This window comes from Varanus komodoensis, unplaced genomic scaffold, assembly GCF_004798865.1.
Source record: "Varanus komodoensis strain SLA01 unplaced genomic scaffold, ASM479886v1 scaffold10, whole genome shotgun sequence".
Classification (NCBI taxonomy): Eukaryota; Metazoa; Chordata; class Lepidosauria; order Squamata; family Varanidae; genus Varanus; species Varanus komodoensis.
The window spans coordinates 14,116,586-14,135,893 of NW_025335269.1; the positions used below are offsets into that span (position 1 = coordinate 14,116,586).

Genomic DNA, 19,308 nt, shown 5'->3' on the forward strand with positions numbered 1-19,308 from the left:
CCCCTCCCCTCCCCTCCCCACACTAAGGAGGCTTAGCCAGTGGGATTATTTCTGCACCAGGTGTGAGGACAATAAATATTCCAAATTTGAAGTTCCAGCTCCAACTATGGAGCAAATTTCAGATGTTAGATGTGGGACTGAGTTTGGAGGTTAGACATGGGACTCAATCTTCTGGCCATCTACACTATGTCTAGTGACTACAAGATTGCACCTTAATATTATATAAATTCCCTGCCCTCACTCTGGTTCTCCCAAGGCATACTGTGGACCACATCTTACACTTATCTTCTTCCATTCTGCAGCTTCAGCTTCTACCAACTTTTAACCATGTTCCTGTTTTCACACTCTAGGTTCTCACAAGCATCTGCTATGGGATATGCTGATGTTAGAATTATCCTACTTCATATTATCATATGCACTCACCATGGGTACTTCCAGAATGAACACTCCTTGAGCTAACAATAAAAATGCATTCAGCAGTTATTTCCTCCTTAACCCATTTTTTTCTGGTAAGTAACAGAAACAGCAGAGGGACAACACAGGAGAGTACAGCTGATGACAGTGATGTCATCTGGACCTACACATACACACAGTAACATCCCATGAATGAGGCAGTGTGATCATACAACGTAAGCCTCATTTGGAAGCACCCAAAGATTTTAGTAACACCACTGAAAGCATGATCTCGTCCTCAAACAAAGTGGGCAGAATGTAATAAAGTAAATTTTGAGAAAATGTCTGAGAAATATCCAGTTTGTTTAGGTAAACTATGTTTGTCATCAACTCAGGCAATTTCACACAACTGCTTTATGTATTTATCACTAATAAATAGACTGAGCAATCTAAGAGTCAAATTCACTGCCTTATGTTCCCTCTCTGACACTTTGACTCTCTCCAAAAGTTGCCTTCTCTATACCTTGACCTCCCGTGATGTTTTCTACACTCCCAAGGCGCCTTTTCATTCCTTTCCCTCAATCTCTCACCTGTTCCCTCTGCTTTATTTTCATCCAGTGCCTACTTTTCAGTCAGCCATCATTCCTCTTTTCTGTCAGCCCCTGGCTTCCTTTCCTCCTAGGATTGTCCTCACTCAGCTTTCTAGGCCTGAGCCTCCCCTTTCTCTTTTTGAGCTTTTGTTACCTCAAGTCTCCCTAGGAGGCTTTTCCTCAGTCAAACAGCATTTCTGCTTTCATCACAAGAATCTGCAAACTATTTCTGTGCTTTATTTCCTGCATTCTTTCTTAGAACATTTACAAGCATTTTAGAATAAGGATATGGAGCTGCTGAGATGTGAAGCCCCCTGCAAAAAAAACCCCAGAAAAATCTGTGTCCAATTTTCCACCCCATATTGACTTTATTTTTCAGCAGAAAATTTAGAAATTTGGAGGAAGAAAGAAACCCAAACCCTCTTATGAAATAGTCTAGCTTTTGCTGTGTGTGATATGCTTTTAAAACATTGTTTTATGACTCAAAAGAAAAGCAGCTTTGTTCAAAGCACAACCTATAGCATTCAAGAATTATGATTCCTATGTAAACTATATATACAATATGCACACTGAAGAAGCATTTCTATGGTTAGGATGAGATAATACATTTTTATTGAGCACATATTTCTCTTTAATATCTTATATCTGTAACAGCACAATCCTATGGCTAGTAGGATTGTGGTTGTCTGACCAGAGGAAAAGTTGCACAGCTACCTCAGGAAAGCCCTCCAACATTATAACAAGGACTCTGCCTTTGGAGGGCTCTCCCACTGACCTAGCAGCCAACACATTACCTTCTGTACCAGCTGTGGCTCCAAAGATGGAAGACCATCCTCAGAGCAGGCATTGGGAGAAAGAGGAACCAAGGAGAAAGGCACTGTTGTTCTAGAATCTAGGCACTGCCTCAGCCCAACCTTCTCACAAGCAGGGACAAATGACATAGACAGCCAAAATCTATGTCTTTTGCGGGACAGGGGAAACATGGAGGGAATTCTAGCTTCTATGCATGCCTGAATGCCCCAAACCTTCTGAATTCAGCCACCAGGATGGTACCCTAAGCTGACTTTTCAGGTACAGAATAAGGTAAAAGCTTAGTAATGTAACATTAAAAGTACAGGAAGTTAATACTTACAAATATATCAAAATATGAAAAACGGTAGTCATAGTGGAGGACTTCTTTTTCTAATGTTTTCTCAATGCCACCATTTACCTACAGAAACATACATTTCTCCTGTTAATATAATTACAAGGGTGTATCTATTCAACCACATATGCAGTGACACATAATGCACATTATGTTGTTAAAGCACTCAAGGAAGGCAAGCTTCAATGGGACAAGTAGTTTGACAACTAAGAATTGTATGCTTTTTAAAATTACATAGTACAAAGCAATTTAATATATGCAGCTTGCATACATGACTAATGCTTTGCTAAAATATTTTAAACTAAAGGCAAACTACCATGTATACCAGCATAAAGGCAACTCACATACAAGATGAGGTTAATATTTTGGACTCTCTTTCTGGTATTTGTCATACTTGGGCATATAAGATGACCCACCATTGTTTTATTATTTCTGGTTTCAAGGGTCCTCTTATATGCTGTTATATATTGGCACACGTGTAGCAAAAAAAGGGGGGGGGGGGAATCTATAGGAAAAAGTGAGTATCTCTTTAAAAAATCCCACTGAGTGTCTCTAGACTCTAGAGTCTTTGAGTCTAATCTTTGCATCCACTGAGACAAAACACATGAAGGCTAGCTAGTTCCAAGACAAAGAGTGTGGCATCCCCAAACAGAGTCCTAGAGATATTTGTGGTAAACAAGATGCTAGAAAACCATGTTTGAACCTCCTGTCTCTTTACATGCTTGTAAAAAGTAGCCATGAGGGTAGATGAACTGGGACTGCAGCACAGGAGTAGAGGACATTGCTCCAGTAATTTACCCCATTAAGCAAAGTGTATGTATATCCATATGTTTTCCCTAATGCAGAAAGCAGCAGTTTGTGGGAGAAGGGTAATTTTTATCAGGAAAACAGTACAGTAGTACCTTAGCTCACAAACTTAATCCGTTCCAGGACTCTGGTCATGACCCAAATTGGTTGTGAACCAAGTTAAATTTCCCCATAAGGTTCAAAGTAAATTAGGTTAATCTGTCCTGTAACTATTTTTTTAATCAGAAAAATGTGAAGCAAAGTGACAAGGAACAACAAAGATCATGGCCATCTCACCGCCCCTGCAGCAAGACCATGATGGTGCCTGTCATCCCTGCACACGCTCATCATCCCGGTGCACTGGAGGTGGGGAGAGACAGGCGTGAACGCAGGCACACTGGGGGGGAGAGAGACAGGGGCGAACATGGACGCACTTGGGTGGGGGGAGACAGGTGTGATTGTGCTGGAGGGGAGATGGCCGCGATCACAGTTGTGCTCCTGCAGGAAAGACAGGTACAATCACGAGCATGCTCATGAAAGAAAGACAGGAGCGATCTCAGCCATTCCCCCCCTCCTGACCCCAGCACAATCGTGGCCATCTCCCCACTCGGGGGGGGGGGGGGGGGGGAGATGGCTGCGATTGTGGTTGCCACCCAATGCGGAGTTCATGACCTGAGTCAAAATTTTTAGGAGATTTTTGTTCACAACCCGATTTGGTCGTGAACTGAGGCATTCGTGAGCCGAGATACCACTGTACACAAGAAACTTCAAACTCCATTCCCAAGTGAAGTGCAGCCAATCCAAACTATCTCAACCCACATCTGCTTTTTATAAAAAGTAAAACAAAAACAAAAAACCAGTGATCCAACAATGGATTCCCAATGTGTTATTCAGTTTGGCTTCTAGTTAAGGCAAAGCTAGGAAAGGCAAAGCCAGGAAAGCTGAGGCCCTCAAAGCGGCAATCAAAAGTGAACTGGGGAAAATGGCGAGAATTCCACCTATTTATACAGGGGAAAGGGAGTGGGGCTTACTGAGCTTAGCTAGGAAAATTTTCCCAAATGCAGGCACTGAACAAGTACAAAGCCCATGTGTGTAATGCACAGAAACCATGAAGAAGGTTCTAGGTTCTCATAGCATCTTTGCATCGATACATTTAACAGGGATTTTTAAAAAAACTAAACATACTCAGTGGCTTTTCAGGTTCTCATTTCCAAACAATCCAGCTTTTTTTTTTCTTTAAATGCCTAACCTGTCTACCTTTGAGAAGGTCAATTCAATAAATTACTACCTGCAAGTAAATATTACATTATTCCTACTAAGTAAATCCTACTGAACAGTGAGACTAAGTGGCTAAAACTACATCATAAGAAGGCCCAAAGTATGATCTGAAGGCACATAAGGCATCCACCATGTGGAAGTTACGCAGGTCTGGGGCTGGCCTGAGCTAGGAGGGGAGCCCACCTGGGAACTACATGTAGCCACCTTTAGTTGGGATATAAATATAATAAACTTCACTACTAAATCACTTTTCACAAATAATGAATTCCCCTAACTTGAACACAAATCTTTTCACATATAGTCTTTACTCAGCACCAGAGGTTCTTCTAGACTGCTTTACAAAGAATACAAAGCAATTAGTTTCTAATTCTGTTAGATCTTGTTGTCTGATAGCAGAACAGACCTCCCAATTCATGCCAGTATTTGGCAGGATCAGCTGGTAATATTTTAATTACCATGTATCTTATACAGAAGTGTTTGTGATAAATTCTGTAGATACATGAATATATTCAATTAGATAAAGAAAATACATTAGAATTTACAGAGCAAACAACATTGGCATAAAAAGAAGGTAGGGCACCATGATGGTCTCCCTTGAAAACCATGTAGTACTGACATGTACAGGTGCACAATGGGATTTTTCATTGTTTCAGCTCACATGCTTGCTTATACAGGAGGCAGTACAGTGACTTGTAATCAAAGGGATCACAAGAGAGGTATGCCAGCTTCCTGCCAGCTATCTTTTCCAGCTAATCTACAGTTAGCAGTTCCCAGGAGTTCTCTAATTCCCACAATCAGCTTTTTCAAGGGTTTCAGTGGACTGCTGTGGGAAGGAAGGGCAAAAAAGTCTTGTTCCATGAGTGGGGTTTCACCTGTGGTTTGTTGGATCAAAACTGGCATATTTAGTCCATTCTCTCAATATGAAGGCTTGCTGACTTTCCTCCTACAAACTAAATACTATCCTGCTTCACTCTATTATTTTACTGTTTTCTTTTTGCTATAAAGCTCATGTTTAAACCATGTGATTAAGATGACAGAAATCAGAATTATTCCTGTACCCACATTAGCAGTTGTCAACCAACAGTTGATGCTCCCTCCACAAAAAAGGTATCTGCACAATATACTATGTACTTCATTTTTTTCAGTAGATGTACTAATTTAATAATCTGAAATGAGATTGAAATGTGTTAAAAAATGGCCCGACAAGTATTTGTGCTATCTTATTTTAGTATTTTTAAATGCAGCAATCAGCACTGAGCTAAACAACTTGCTTTGCTGTTAAAGCCCATATCAAATTAGGGTTGAAGATACTAACAGTGCAATGTTAACATGCTTACTCAGAAGTAAAGTATATTTGGCTGGTTCTTACTCCCAAATACACATAGTATTATATTCTATTGCAATAGTAATGAGAAAAATTCAGCATTCCTGATCCTATAATCTCTACAAGAAAAGTAAATGGTTAAAAGGGACTCACATTTAGCTCTATTATCCACAGCAAGGTTACAAACAAGAGGTCAAAAGTGACAAACAAGCAGAAAGTCCTTCGGACATCAGATATGCCTTTTTTCTCTCTGCTTTCATAAGATTCAATTCTTGCCATTAGCTGTGCAGGGTTGATGGAATGAAGTTCCCGTAAAGAAGGATGGGAGCCCAGACTGCTGCCATGGGCATTTTCTTGATCATCTAGCAGCCGACTCATCCTGTTTTTTTATTATAGATGCTTTTTTCCAGCTTCAACATCACTACCAAGCTTATCCATATGGGAGGTTTCTCTATGAAGGAAAATTCTGCAATTAGTCATGTCAATATGACCATTACAAAGCAAATCCCATTTAATCATGCAGCAAATGTTTAGTTCTTTACAGCAAATTCAGATGGTTGTACCTCACATTTTGGAAGTGAAAAAGGGTCACCTAACAAGATAATGGTTCATACATATTGGAGAGACTCTATAAATATGCAGAAATCTTTTTAAATTTTGTAACTCAATAAAAAGAAAAGATCAAACAACCCAACTATGATCCTATGGAAAATTGAGGGTATAGAGATAGATTCCTTCTTTTGGGAAAGAATGTTTGGATTCAAGCAAAATACAATGTTTGCTTCTCCCACCATAAAAATAAGTTATTTCCTATACAAAACAACAGAAAATCCAAAAGTTTAGAGCAGCTGATCAGATTATCTCTCAGTCCAACTCTCAAATAAATGAAAGCAGCCATTTCTATCTCGGGTCAAAATTTCATGTGAAAACAATTGTTATTTCTCAGTTTTAAAACATCTAAAATTGCCAATGCCAAACAATACAGAAATTCAGGATTTTAGCATAGTTGATTAGACATCATACAGGGCACAGGAAAAATGCATAAATTTGTAACTTATTTTCATAAGGCTTACAGCAGGACTGTGATTCACTGTTTTATTGCATGTTAGAAGCGGGGGCAAAAAGGAGTCCAAAGAAACCTCAATTCAGCTAGTCTAAAAGTCCATGTATGGGAATGTTTGTGCCATGAAATACTGGTATCAAAAAACGGTGACAGAGGGCACACAGGCCTGTTTCTAGAATCTTGGAGGTATTCATGCAAGATAAGTACATCATGGAAGTTAAACTCCACCCCACCCCACCCCACCCCCATATAGAATTAATCCCTTAGGTTCAGAACTAACAGCCTAAAGATATCTAACACAGTGGGGAATTAAAGTGTTCTTTCCTAACAGATAAACTGCAAATTTTGTTAAGGAGCACCATTTGTTCCCCTCAATACCAAATCTGGGAGGTTCCATATCTAAAATCTTGAAGCCAAATGGAGCCATGAATCATAAAGGTATGGAGTTACTCCATACTTAGAGGACACCCCAATGTGCAGAAGTATGTTAGTTCGTAACCATTTTTGTGATGCTTAAAAATAAATTTACCTCTCTCTTTGACAGACCTAGGTATACCTGTAAGCTTACCCAGAGCCTACAGAATGTTAGATATTTCATTTTGGGATAACAGAAAAAAAAGGAAAATTGGGTTGGAGATGAGGCTTGTTTGAGCGCTTAAAACATCGCTTTATTTTCCCAATTTATAGCACAAAATGCTCAGGATTTACCACTTTACAACACAACAGATGAAAGTTTGAAAGAAAGGGGACTCCTTTCTCTACAACTTTACTCCCCACTCCCACCCATAGATAAGTTTCCTGTTTCAGGCTGACATGACCCCTTAAGGAACACTGTCTTTAGGAGCTGGGTGCATACTGTGGCATTTTTGTTCTCTCCCCACCCCTACATTCTTGAATTCCAATAATTTATGCAAGAAAATATCAATTTGATGAATTTCCCTTGAGAAAGACACCACAGCTTCGTGGAAGCAATTTCTAATTTTATACACAAATATAAGTAGAAGGCAACCATGTTATTACACATTATTTCTCTAAGAAAATCACTAATGTAATTGCTCAATGGCACAATTTCTCTCTCCAACCCATCTAATGTTGAAATAGTGGATCTCTTTTTAAAATCCTTTCACATTTATTTGCCTACATAATCATACTGCATCTCAAGTGGCAGTGTACCTAAGTGTACATGAACACAATATATGAGCTATGAATGAAAGCACAAGCTTCCACTTATTTTCCGTTTCAGCAGCTTATGTCATCCTCCCCAAAGCTGCTCCTGAAGGTTGAGGGGTTCTCTGAATACAATTTGTTGTGCTGCAAAGGGATACAGACAGAAGGGTAACATGTTGGCAACACATATACACTTTCCATTTATAGGTCCTTTTGCTCTCCCCTTTATGCTTCAGTCCTCCGCATTTTTTAAAGACAGGGCAGTAGTGGCTGGGGCAGTATAGCCAGATGCCAGAAAACTGCAGGAAAAAGTCTGAACAAATGCAACCAGCAAATAATTAAAAAACTCATCGAATTTCTTCCATGAAAACAGGCTAAAAAATACGGCACTCAGACAGAATATAAGACAGGTAATTTGGTGTATTTTATTCAACCAACTTCTAATAAAATGTATCTATGGACTACCACATGTCTGACAGGCAAAAGTAAATTCAGATTCAAGAATAGGACACATTTCTATATACTAAATTTCTCTCACTTCATGTTATTGAATACAATGCTTTTCTGGCTTACTAAAGAGAAAAATCTACAAATTCAAAATTTCTCCCATATTAAATATACATGCATAGCAATTATTCATTATTAATACTATTATTTTCACCTCTATACTGCCCAATAGCAGAAGTTCTTTGGGTGGCTTACAATAGTACAGTAATAAGTGAAAAAGGATAAGAATTTTCTTTCAACTGTAGCAGTTCAAATCTGGACTAAAATCAGATTAGATTTATAAAAATTATGGAAACCATTGCACTTTCAGCAAAAAAATCCTTACCCAGGCATTCATGAAGGCTGCTATACCAGCTCTCTGGCACAGGACTGTAACTGTATGAGAATTTATTTCCTGTTGATAAATAATGTGAACATGACCCATTTACAGCCACAAATGCAAACAAGAACACGATTCTCTGGACATTTTTTGGACTTTTCTGATCTTGGATTCAAATGTGAGCACTTGCCCATGTACACATTTTCCCCCATAAACCAACATTTTCACATTAGCCTCTTGGAAGAATAATACCATTAAAATGTGTATTTTCCTTGCTCAAAGTGGCAAACTGAACTCTGTGTCTAGATTCACTGTACAGGACATCATGATTTGGCAGAGTTGTGGGAGAGAAGTGTTTCTTTGGGTAAACAGATTAGTTTAGTCTGGAAGTTCTTTCATTCATGTTTTATCTCTTTATGTTAATTAAGTGCAACAAATCATTTGAGAAAGTTTCTTTCAACAATTCAGTACTTAATTACAATGTTTTCCAGTTCCGATATTCAGAATTGTTCAGATGAAAGAACAATTTGTTTGCTTGATTCCTAAACTACTTAATGGCCAAATGTGGATAATCATACCATCACTTGTTAGGCCACGATGTGCACAAGCGCATACAACTGCTTTCTTCCTCCTTTCACATGAACCATCAGTAAAGCAAGAAGACAAGCATAGTTCTCTGTTCTGTTCAACACAAAAAACTATGATTCCCAGGTCCAGAATAGCTCAAACTTTTAAACCAACTTCAAACCATTAAGACCGTGTTAGTACAATAATGGGAACCATAGTTCAGATAAAATGGAAAACTATAGTTAAAGGCATCCTGGTTTGATCACTACTCTCAGAAAGGGCAAGCACAGAGTATAAGCAAAATCCTAATTTATTAGTCAAGATATGATCAAATTTGGTCAAAAATATTTAACAAGATGAAGTCAGTTGTATTTTCTGAAATGGATACATGCAACATAAAAATATCTGTTCAACCTTGACCGTGGTTGATAAACAATGGCATGAATTATTGTGTGTTAATCTGCACTGACCAACACATTGTACATGTTAACCCTGTTAATCATTTTCAGAACATTTTCTAGCCTCTTTAGAAAGGACCCTTGAAAGACTAGTAAAACTCTCTGAAGTTCCAGCTTAAAGAACTGATCTAAACTTCTATCTAAACTTCTCTTTTCAGCACAATTTCACTAAGTTGTTGTTGATTACTATCTTCAACTAGTAAAATGGCTAATTTTAGCATTAATAACCAGAATACTCCATTTCCAAGCAAAAGAATTAAACAAATCCAGTGACTGTTTAGTTCAGTCATGCAGTATCTCTGCTCACCTGATGATCAACCTGACTGAGCAGGTGCAACAATTAAAGGAACCCAGAAGAATGTCACAGCACTGTCTTAGTTTCTGCAAAGTACCTAACTTTCAAATCAAACCAAGTAAAATGGTTCCCTAACCTACAACTGGCATTCTCAATTCCAGGACTGCATGAGTTATGCAACATTTATTGGTATCTTATTTTTTCAATGTCTATACCACCCAATGAGAAAGGAAACAAAACATTTCCTAATTGCATTGGGCAAATTAATGTTTTTCTCTTCTGGATATTTTTTTCTCCCTTCGTTTGATAACACGTTAATGCTTTTCCCTCATTTTGGTATTAATAGGCAAAAACATCAGGTGACCCTTAAGTTGTCCAACCAGGACATCACAATATTTTCTGAAACAAACTGAAAACTTTCATAGGATCTGGAAATTAAAAAAAAATCATTGGATCAGGAAAAAAATTCTGAATCAAAATTTTCCGGAAACCCGACATCACTGTTTCTGACATAGCAAACTGTTAAGTTTTTCAAAATAATGACTCTGCTTTGAGCAGAGTTTGTCCTCTCCTCCTAAAACCAATTTTCAGCAAAAGAGTTTGATTATAAAGGCGCAGTCTGTACACTATGACTGTAAAGTTATTAAAAGCGCAATCAACACACATGTACACAATAGGCAGTTTGCACTTCACACTAATGCAGATAACAAACCAGCGCAGGTGGATAGTTTGCAAAACAACTTATATGCACAACAGACAATCAGATTCACTGTAAATAATTTCCCTCCTTTCCCATCAGTCTTGCAGACAGTATTCCAGGGGTTACCACAAATGAAGCTGTTTTGTTTCTACTCACTGCCATGATTACAAGCTCTTCTGGGAGCATAATGGCTCCCCCACACTCTGCTTTTAAAATTGTTGGCGGTATTTTTCAAGAGAACTTCTTGTGATCTCTAAAAGAACAACCAGTGTCAGCCCCTCCAAATGTGCAAGTAGCAGACTGGAGGGCATTGTCACTGGTTGGCCAACTCTTTTAGGAAAAATTTATCCCCAAATATGTCAATTTTTTTCATAAAAATCTGTTGGAAAGGTGAAAAACTGCAGCCTAGCTTTTCCCTAACACAACCCTGTCCAAACTACTCTGTTTTGCCCTGCCTAAATTGGGGGGGGGGGGGTATTTCTGATAGGTTTCAAAGGCAAGTGGAGTTACCCAAAACCCTAAGGGCCTTGTTGTTAAGGGTAAAAAAGAGGCTACTCCCTCTCAAACACAAAATCTTTGCTTTGCTCTCCCTTGACAGCTCTTTTTTTTTTTTTAACAAAAAACTTGTACACCTTTGGAACACTTTTTTGTTAAAGGTTGGCCAACTAATGAAAGTGGGAGGAAAGACTATTTGGAAACTCTAAGTACCTGTTGCACTTTGCCAACAAGTTCCAGCCAAGACAGTACCCCAGTATGGCTTCCTATTTTGCACCAGGAGAAAGAAGCATGTATCTCCAATTAGGAAAAAAAAATACAAAATTACAAAAAAAACAACCCTTCAGACATTTGGAACTCAATTTAAAAACATAAAAGGGGGTGACTAACCAGTAACAGCTTCTCTAATGTTCTGCTTGCACAATAGAAAGGGGGGTGACTTGGAGTATCTTGGGTGAAAATGCCAAGAACAGTAATGTTTTTTTCCCATTCTTCTCAAGTGCCTCACTTGCCATTTTCTTTTACCCACAGTGGGATGACATGACAAACCACCAGTTATCCACAATGGCTTGCTGTTGTCTAAACCAGGTCAGTATGACTCTTTCATGAATACAGAACCAATTAATTATGAGAAATCAAAAATACCCTATTATCTCAAAGAACTCATTCAGACAAGTAACCATTTCTATACCATTTCTGGTTTAAAAAATATTCAACAATCCAATAATAAAATCAATGTAAATGAACCCATGATTATTTCTATTTTACAAAAGAGCAACTTTAAGTCTACATATGCACTTCCTAAGAATGTGTCCCACTAAAAACAATGTAACCTACTCCTGAGTAGACAAGTATAGAATTGTGCTGAAAGTGACTCAAGTGTCCAGTGACAGAAATGTAGTGGCTCATTCTCTATGGCACAAAAAAGTCGCTCAGTTTACTGTGACTTTTTTTTTTTAAAGAAACAGACCAAGAGGAACCAGTTCTCATGTAAGAGTAGGGACCATAAGATATTTAAACACTGATGATAAGACTGTACAACATACACAGCATGTTTCACATGCCACCCTTTTGTTTATGTAAAGTCAGTTACAGAAATAAGGTAGCATTTAATCTCAAATCACTGGAAAATCAATTTTATTTTGTAGAACTCCAATGGCAAGACCAAAATAATTTCAAGTTCCTAGTTCCTTAGGCACTCAAGATTTTGAACCATGTATTCTTGCAGTTTGAAAAAAGAATCAAGACGTAACTTCTGAGAAGAGAGTCATGTTGCTTACAGAAAGGAAAGAGTAATTAATCGAGAAGTAAGCCTGAGTAAGGCTGGTGGGTGAAAAAGAGAAGTGAAAGATGCAAAAATTACAGACAGGTGGTAGTAAAACAGTTATGGAATTAAACAGAAGGTGTTGGCAAGAAGTGGAGAGAGAGGCAAGCGGGCTCTGCAGATAGCATGATCGTTAACACAGGTCAATGATCAACAGGTTTACTATCAACAGGTTTACTATCATTACTCATCATCCATACAAGCAGAAAAGCCGTTATACGCTCAGGGCATGCCTTTCCACTTTTGGTACCAATGAAAAGAATAAGCAAAGAAATCAGCAGAGCCTCATCCTACTGGCCTGGCCTCCCCTACAGGTACCAACTAATCTGCTGGAAAGGAAAGGAAGTGAAGACAGTAACAGAGGTCACCACAGCCTTATCAAGCTGGATTGCTCTTTCCTCCTGACCACATGGCTGTTGACCACTGATGACTTGTTTCATGTTGATACTCTCTGATGTAATTTTTATAAATGTATTTTGATATTACCAGTAAGACTGCTTGGAAAAATCTTTGCAGACAGATTTCCACTGACCAGGTATAAATGTAACTGTAGGTCCTATTATTTAAGTTCAAAACCCCTAAAAATGTCATTGTTACAGATAAGCTTCTCTCTGTATTCTTGTTTCTAAGAATTACTGTATCAGTCCAGTACAATTATACTAGAAGTTAAAATAGCATCCAAACTTAGTTCTCACATCATGGTAAGCCACCCTGAAGATAAACAAATATACTCATGAATCAAGAAAACATTTGAGGAGATCTGTACATATTTAATTAAAAACAAACTTTCAGTGAGATTGGTGTAAATCCAATGATAATAATTATTGCAAATAAGCATAATAGTTGCAAATTTTCACAGATCTCCTCAAGCATGGGGGTAGGAAAAGCTATCACTGTCTAGGGAAGCAACTCGTAGAAGAATTAACTGATTTGTGTCATATCGTATCAATGTATTGGAGGCATGGATAGTAAAGGAGGTTGGAGACATCACTGATGAAAGTGGGAGGAGCTTTACTCACTGCTTTTGCCCATACAGCTCTGCAGCCCTTTCTGACAAGCCAAACATAGGTTTGCATATCATGACAAGGCAAACAGAAAACAAACCATCCAGAAGAACTCAAAAAGCCATGGGTTCTCAAGGGCTGCCTATGCATGGTTAACAAATCACAATGACAAAACTATGCCAGGTTCATACATCATGACAAACCACCGTCAAACAAACAGGGGTGACCACCCAATTTGATTTGTTAAGTCATGTGAACCAGGTCAAACTTCATGCTTTCTTTAGCATACTTCACACTGAATTCTAAGAGACAGGCTATATATACAATATATAATATTGTCAAATTAATACTAGGAGTATTAACTCAAATGCTAATGATCCAATATAGTATTTCTGTGCTAAATAATGCTATTTCCATTACAAGCCAAGAGAGTATCTGCACTGTCCACTCATTCCAAACTAAAGAAAAATAACATAAAGTACATAGGGGTAACATATGTTACATTTATTTAGTTATAAAAGTTGTGTGCTGTCCATTACTTGCATCTCTGGACGTATGTTGATTGTTAACATCTAATTTTGATTTTAACTTGTCTTTTCTTTACCAATGTTCAAATCCAAACTATAGTAAGCATGTCATTTTAACTTAGGAGATTCCCATCATATTAAAATGAAAATCAGTAACCTCCCACTACTTACAAATGTTCCTGAGCTTAGCATTTTTTTTTACAAGAGAACTACTATGCATGTTTACCTAAAAGTAAATCTCACTATGTTCAATGAGACTTTCTTGCAGAAAAATAAGCAAAGGATTGTAGCCATAAGCTATCAAAATCATTTATCTGCTGAAAATTCTCTCTTCTACTTCTTATACCTGGAATCCATTAGTTCAACACCTACCTGCTTGGTGCCCCTACCTTATCAAAAAGCTCACATTTCCTATCAATTCTTTGACATAAATGACTATATTCCAATGAGCACTCTTAATATTTTCCCCATTTCTAGTTTAGTTCAAATATTTATACCACATGCCTATCATCAAGAATTAAAGAGCCTTACAAAATAACAAGGATGACATAAAACAAATGTCCTTAAAGTTATATATTCAGACAATCAAATTAAAGTGTAGCAAACAAAATTCAATATCTCAACAATAATATGAATGTTAGTACTGTAGAGAGTAACCCAAAATGGAGCTAGGCTGCTCTTCCCTGACATGGTGCTCCATAATCCAAATGCCACCATAGAAGAGGTGTTCTCTCTTGTACTAACCTTCAGAGCATCCATTGATGGCAGAACAGAAAGCTGCATGGTTGTTACAGAGCTGATGCTAGTGCTATCTGCCCCACTGTTAAAACTTAATTTGGAAACAACTTGAAACCAGCATTCTAGGTGTAGCAATGTACTAGAGTGGCAATGTTTCCTTGATGTTGTTTGAAGGTTTTTTTCCCCTGACCAGTTAAGTATAATTGATTCCTTTGATTTCAGCATGTTTTAGTCTCACATGAACCTTCCAAAACAGAACATCTGGATGCCTTCAACAGAAGAGACAGGTGGAGCAGCTGACCTAGAGAGAATACATTTAGACTGGGGGGCCATGCCATTAGCTCTACTTAAAAATATACTAACTTTATTAAGACAGATGAAAGATGCGATTATAGTGGCATATGTAATTTTACTATTGCACAAAAGTAAGAGCATCTGAGATGGACAATATAAATTTCTGAAGATTACTGAGTTATCACTTGCCAAATATTTCAGGAGAGTTGTACAAAGAAGAAGATGACAAAGACAAAGAATATTCACCTGTATCTTGGTACATAAATTTGAAGTTTAAGATTGTTACAGAAAAATCCTATGCCTATCTGCTCAGGTTCTAGTGGGTTAAATGGGGTTTACATTCAGACTCTCTCTCCAACTTTTGTTCTATATTGGTCAATTCACAGAATCTAGTGAATAGTTTACCAGTTACAAGAAAAATTCCAAAGTTGGCCTAATTTTTAATATCAAAAAGCAGACTCAAAGTTCTCTACTTAAAAGGTACATCTACTACATCTCATCATACTGTACAGGTCCTGTACTTTCATTCACAGTAATGAAACACACACATAAAGAATCAAGAAACTTCAGCCACTCCCACATTAGCACAATATTATAAATATTAGGAAATTATTCAGATTGTAGAGTGACAAAATTTTAAGGCTAGGACTTAAATGCCAAAATGTTACCTCTTGCCCTTAAGTATGAGCAGTTTACTTTGTAACATGCTACTATATACAAGCAGGCATATGCTAAGTCTTTTCATATTATTACATTTTCAAAAGTACACCTAAAGATGGAAAACTTAAATGTACAAAACCCACATCTTTACAGGAACACTAATTAGTGCTCCTCGTGTCCAGTGTACTCAGTGATAAGCACAAGTTTCCTTCCATTTGATGTGCACATGGCTCTCAGAAAGATATATATCAACAGGATCACCGAGAGGCTAAGAAACGCACTTTATGGCTTTAACATGCACAGTCAGTTTAGCAGCTGGAACAAGAAAAGGAATCACACTGCGCATCTTCACGAGAGCGGCCTTTCATCCACTTGAAAGAACGGAAGCTGCCTTCTTTCAGCCAATCCGCTGCAAACGGCCAATTCCTTCAGTTAGCTCTGAGGGGCTGAAATGCAGGCAGGACCGATTCTGCTCTGATGCTCTCAGCCCTATTCAATGTGACAGCACACAAATCCTTCAGCATTGGAAGAACCGGGGGAGCGGGGATCACTAGTTTGAAGTCCCTTCCCACGGCGCCTCTGGGAAAGACAGGTCGCGTTTCTGGCAGACAGAAGCGAGGCCCACCGGATGCCGCCACAGGGCACCATTTTCACGACCCGACTACATAGGGCCATGCTGCTGCCGCTGCTCTGTCCGGGGGGCGGGGGGCGGCAGAGGTAAAGGGGCACCAGAAGCGACTTAGGGAGGGTCTCTAGAACATCAAGCAGCCCCATCTTGCATCCCAGGGCGACGGGAATAAGGAAGGAAATCCCAAATAAAGAGTAAGGGCGTGAGATAAAGTGTGGCAAAAATAAAAGGAGAGCGGTGGAATCAGAGGCTTTAACCAGACCGGGAGAGGTGAAGCCGGTGGGGGGGGGGGAGGAGCTGTATTGCCCTCGCACAGAGAGAGAAAGAGAAAGCGAAGGCGGAGGGACTCCCTTACCTCTCTCGCGCCTTCTCTTTGGGCGGCGAGGCTTGCCGAGGCGGCCTCACCTATAGCGGCTCCCGTCGCTCCCTCGCCGTTCAATGGGCGCAGCCACGTTCAGCGCTACCAACAACAGCTGCCTCAAGGCCCAGCCCGACCTCCTGGGCGGAGGCGAGCGAGGCGCTCATCGCGCTGCGACTAACTGCCACAATCAAGGCGGCGGCGGGAGGCGGTGGGCGGGGCCGCCGAGCAGGGGCGGAGCTCAGCCGAAGGACGGGGCAAGTGGCGCGGCGGGGGGGGCTTGAAGGGGCGGGGCTTCTGCTGGTCTCCAGGGGGGGCGCGTTGCCCCGGTCACCCAGCAGCGGATAGGCAGCCGCCGATTTACCTAATCTGCTAAAATCCCATTTCCAGGTGGTGCAAGACCCTCCACGTTTCATTAAGGACAGATTTCATCTGTGGTTGGCAGGGGGGTTTTTAACTTCCCAAAGAACCCTGGGGTTATAACTAATGTTAGTCTACACAGAGTAGACCCACTGTAAGTTTTTATTTGCCCACCATTTCGAATGCTAGGAATTTTAATCTAGTTTTAATCTTTTTCACAGTCGCATTTTGTTTTTGATTTTGATTTTGATTCTGCTCAATTTTGATTCTGTGTTGATTTTGTTTTCATTTGTGAAATGTTATTGTTGGTTTTATGTACATTATTAATTATTGTTAATTGTTGGGTTATTTGTTTTGATTTTTGTAAGTTGCTGAGGCGCTTTTGCGTATAGGGCAGGGTATAAATATTTTAAATAAATAAATAATGAGTCTTGAGTTAGATTAACACAGGATACAATCTCTAAGAAATGTAGTTATGTGAGTCAGGGTAGATGTAAAGCAGATTACTAAAAATGGAAAATAATTTGCTATTTTCTTAGGAAGGATTTTGTTCACAGCCCATTATTTTGGGAAGAAAGGCAACATTGGTTGCCAGAACCAGTTGTCCATTCCTTCTGCTCTCAACCTACCACCCAGCTCACTTCAGTATCACATGGGATGTTACAGTCTTTTGGGAAAATAAACAATTATCCTTTCCCAGGGCCTTTTATTTTCCCAAGCACTCTTTTGCTGGCAGATTGTTGATAGCCTGTATTTGGGAATGTATTCGTAAATTAAAAACCTTTTTCATTGTCTTTGGCTACAGCAAACGTTGCCTGAAGTGTGCATAAATTAACCAGCCACCATGCCTATATTCCAAGTGTTTCCTCTTTAAATGACCATTTAATATTAAGAAAAAAGCGCCTGCAGATATCCAGTAATTTAAAAATAGTGCAAGCACACACCATTGTGGAGGTGCCTTAATACTTACTGGATTTTAAATATCTTCCAGTGGAGTTAACCACAGAATCATCCTTCTTTAAGGGAGTGTCCTTTATTAATTATTTTTAAATCACCAACGACTTTTTTTAAATCTAGACAGTTTATAATAAGAATATAGATTTTATCAACATCAGTTTCACTGACAATACCAAAATGCATTGAACACAACAATATGCAATAATTTTTAATAGGCCTGATGTAATCAGTTCAACGCCTCTAATGAAAAAGCTCTTCTTGTTTTGCAGTGGAGGATTTGTTTGCACTTAGCTTATGGATACATTTAGATAGATTAGATTAATTCAGTTAGGACAAGCAGCTCTTCAGAGAACAAGATATCTGTTTTAAAAAACAAATTCAACTCTCTCAGCATACTGATAGTTTTTTAAAAAATGGCATTCTAGATTTTCCCTTAGTGCATTGTGGGAATCAACCATATGCCTATGCAGCTGGTGCCTTGCTTACTGACGTCTTTGCATTTCCAAATGCTGAAGTGTCAGTCTGTTTTTAAAACAGCAGCGGCATGTCTATTCAGCGAAGAGAGAAAACAAAGGTGCAGATGTGCTTTCAGCTTATGGTGCAATGTAACATTCCTTTCCCTGGATCCTAGTGACAAACAGTTTTCATGGAGTTGTTTAAAGAACAGTTTGATCTCAAGTATAATTACTCAAAAGTAAGTCGTACTGATAGCAATAAGGTTTTCTCCCAAGTATGTGTTTTTTGGATTGCAAAGCTAGGGTTAAAGTAGGCATGATGTGTGATGGTTATGATTAGAACCAGAGAAGCCTGTTGACTCTTGGGTTAGTGGGGTTCCTTATCCATTGCAGCTTTTCTTCTGAGCTTTGTAGCAACTCTGTACAGCACTGAAGTCCATCCCCCAGATAGGTTCCACTATCAAGTTTAAAATAAAAGCTGCAATGGATAAGGAGCCTCATAAGGAGCTGATAATTAGTTATCAGCTTCCCCTGATTAGAAATTCTCACTTTATAGGAGGAAAATGATCCTTAACAGCATCAAAAAGTCCCTCCACTCTTAGACTGAGAACATTTTATTGGAAGGAGTCAGCCCTTTCCTGGGGTAGCGGGAGGAAATCATACAGGTATGCAAGAGTACTTGATTTTATCTCTGGCTGCTGCTAAAGCAGAGTTCAGCTTTTGCCAAGGAAATAGAATGCGCAAACTGGAAATTGGCACAGTTTCAGCAAACATGGAAAGGGATCTCTTATCACAAGAGTATTCCTGTGGTATTATGCCATGATTTCCTGGTGTGCATGTTCAGCTTCTTGTGGGAACAGATCGCTTGTGTGAGCTGACAAAAAGATAAAACCAGAAGCTGTTTGGAACAGGTGGAC

General features: G+C 39.0%; 1 protein-coding gene across 10 annotated transcripts in view; it reads right to left on the reverse strand.

The window, feature by feature from the left end:
* Positions 1–16,816, reverse strand: part of STARD3NL (STARD3 N-terminal like) — a 28,346-nt gene extending 11,530 nt beyond the window's left edge. For 3 of the 10 annotated variants that reach the window (XM_044454371.1, XM_044454379.1, XM_044454387.1), the window contains exons 1-3: positions 16,617–16,814; positions 5,669–5,966; positions 2,116–2,193 (exon numbers count right to left, since the gene is read on the reverse strand). In XM_044454371.1, the coding sequence (XP_044310306.1) occupies positions 2,116–2,193; positions 5,669–5,893 (303 nt within the window). In that variant the 5' untranslated portion in view covers positions 5,894–5,966; positions 16,617–16,814. Of the gene's footprint in view, positions 1–2,115; positions 2,194–5,668; positions 5,967–16,616 lie in introns of all 10 variants that reach the window. The other 7 variants (XM_044454397.1, XM_044454404.1, XM_044454413.1 and 4 more) reach the window with 4 other exon arrangements.
* Positions 16,817–19,308: the final 2,492 nt, after the last annotated feature.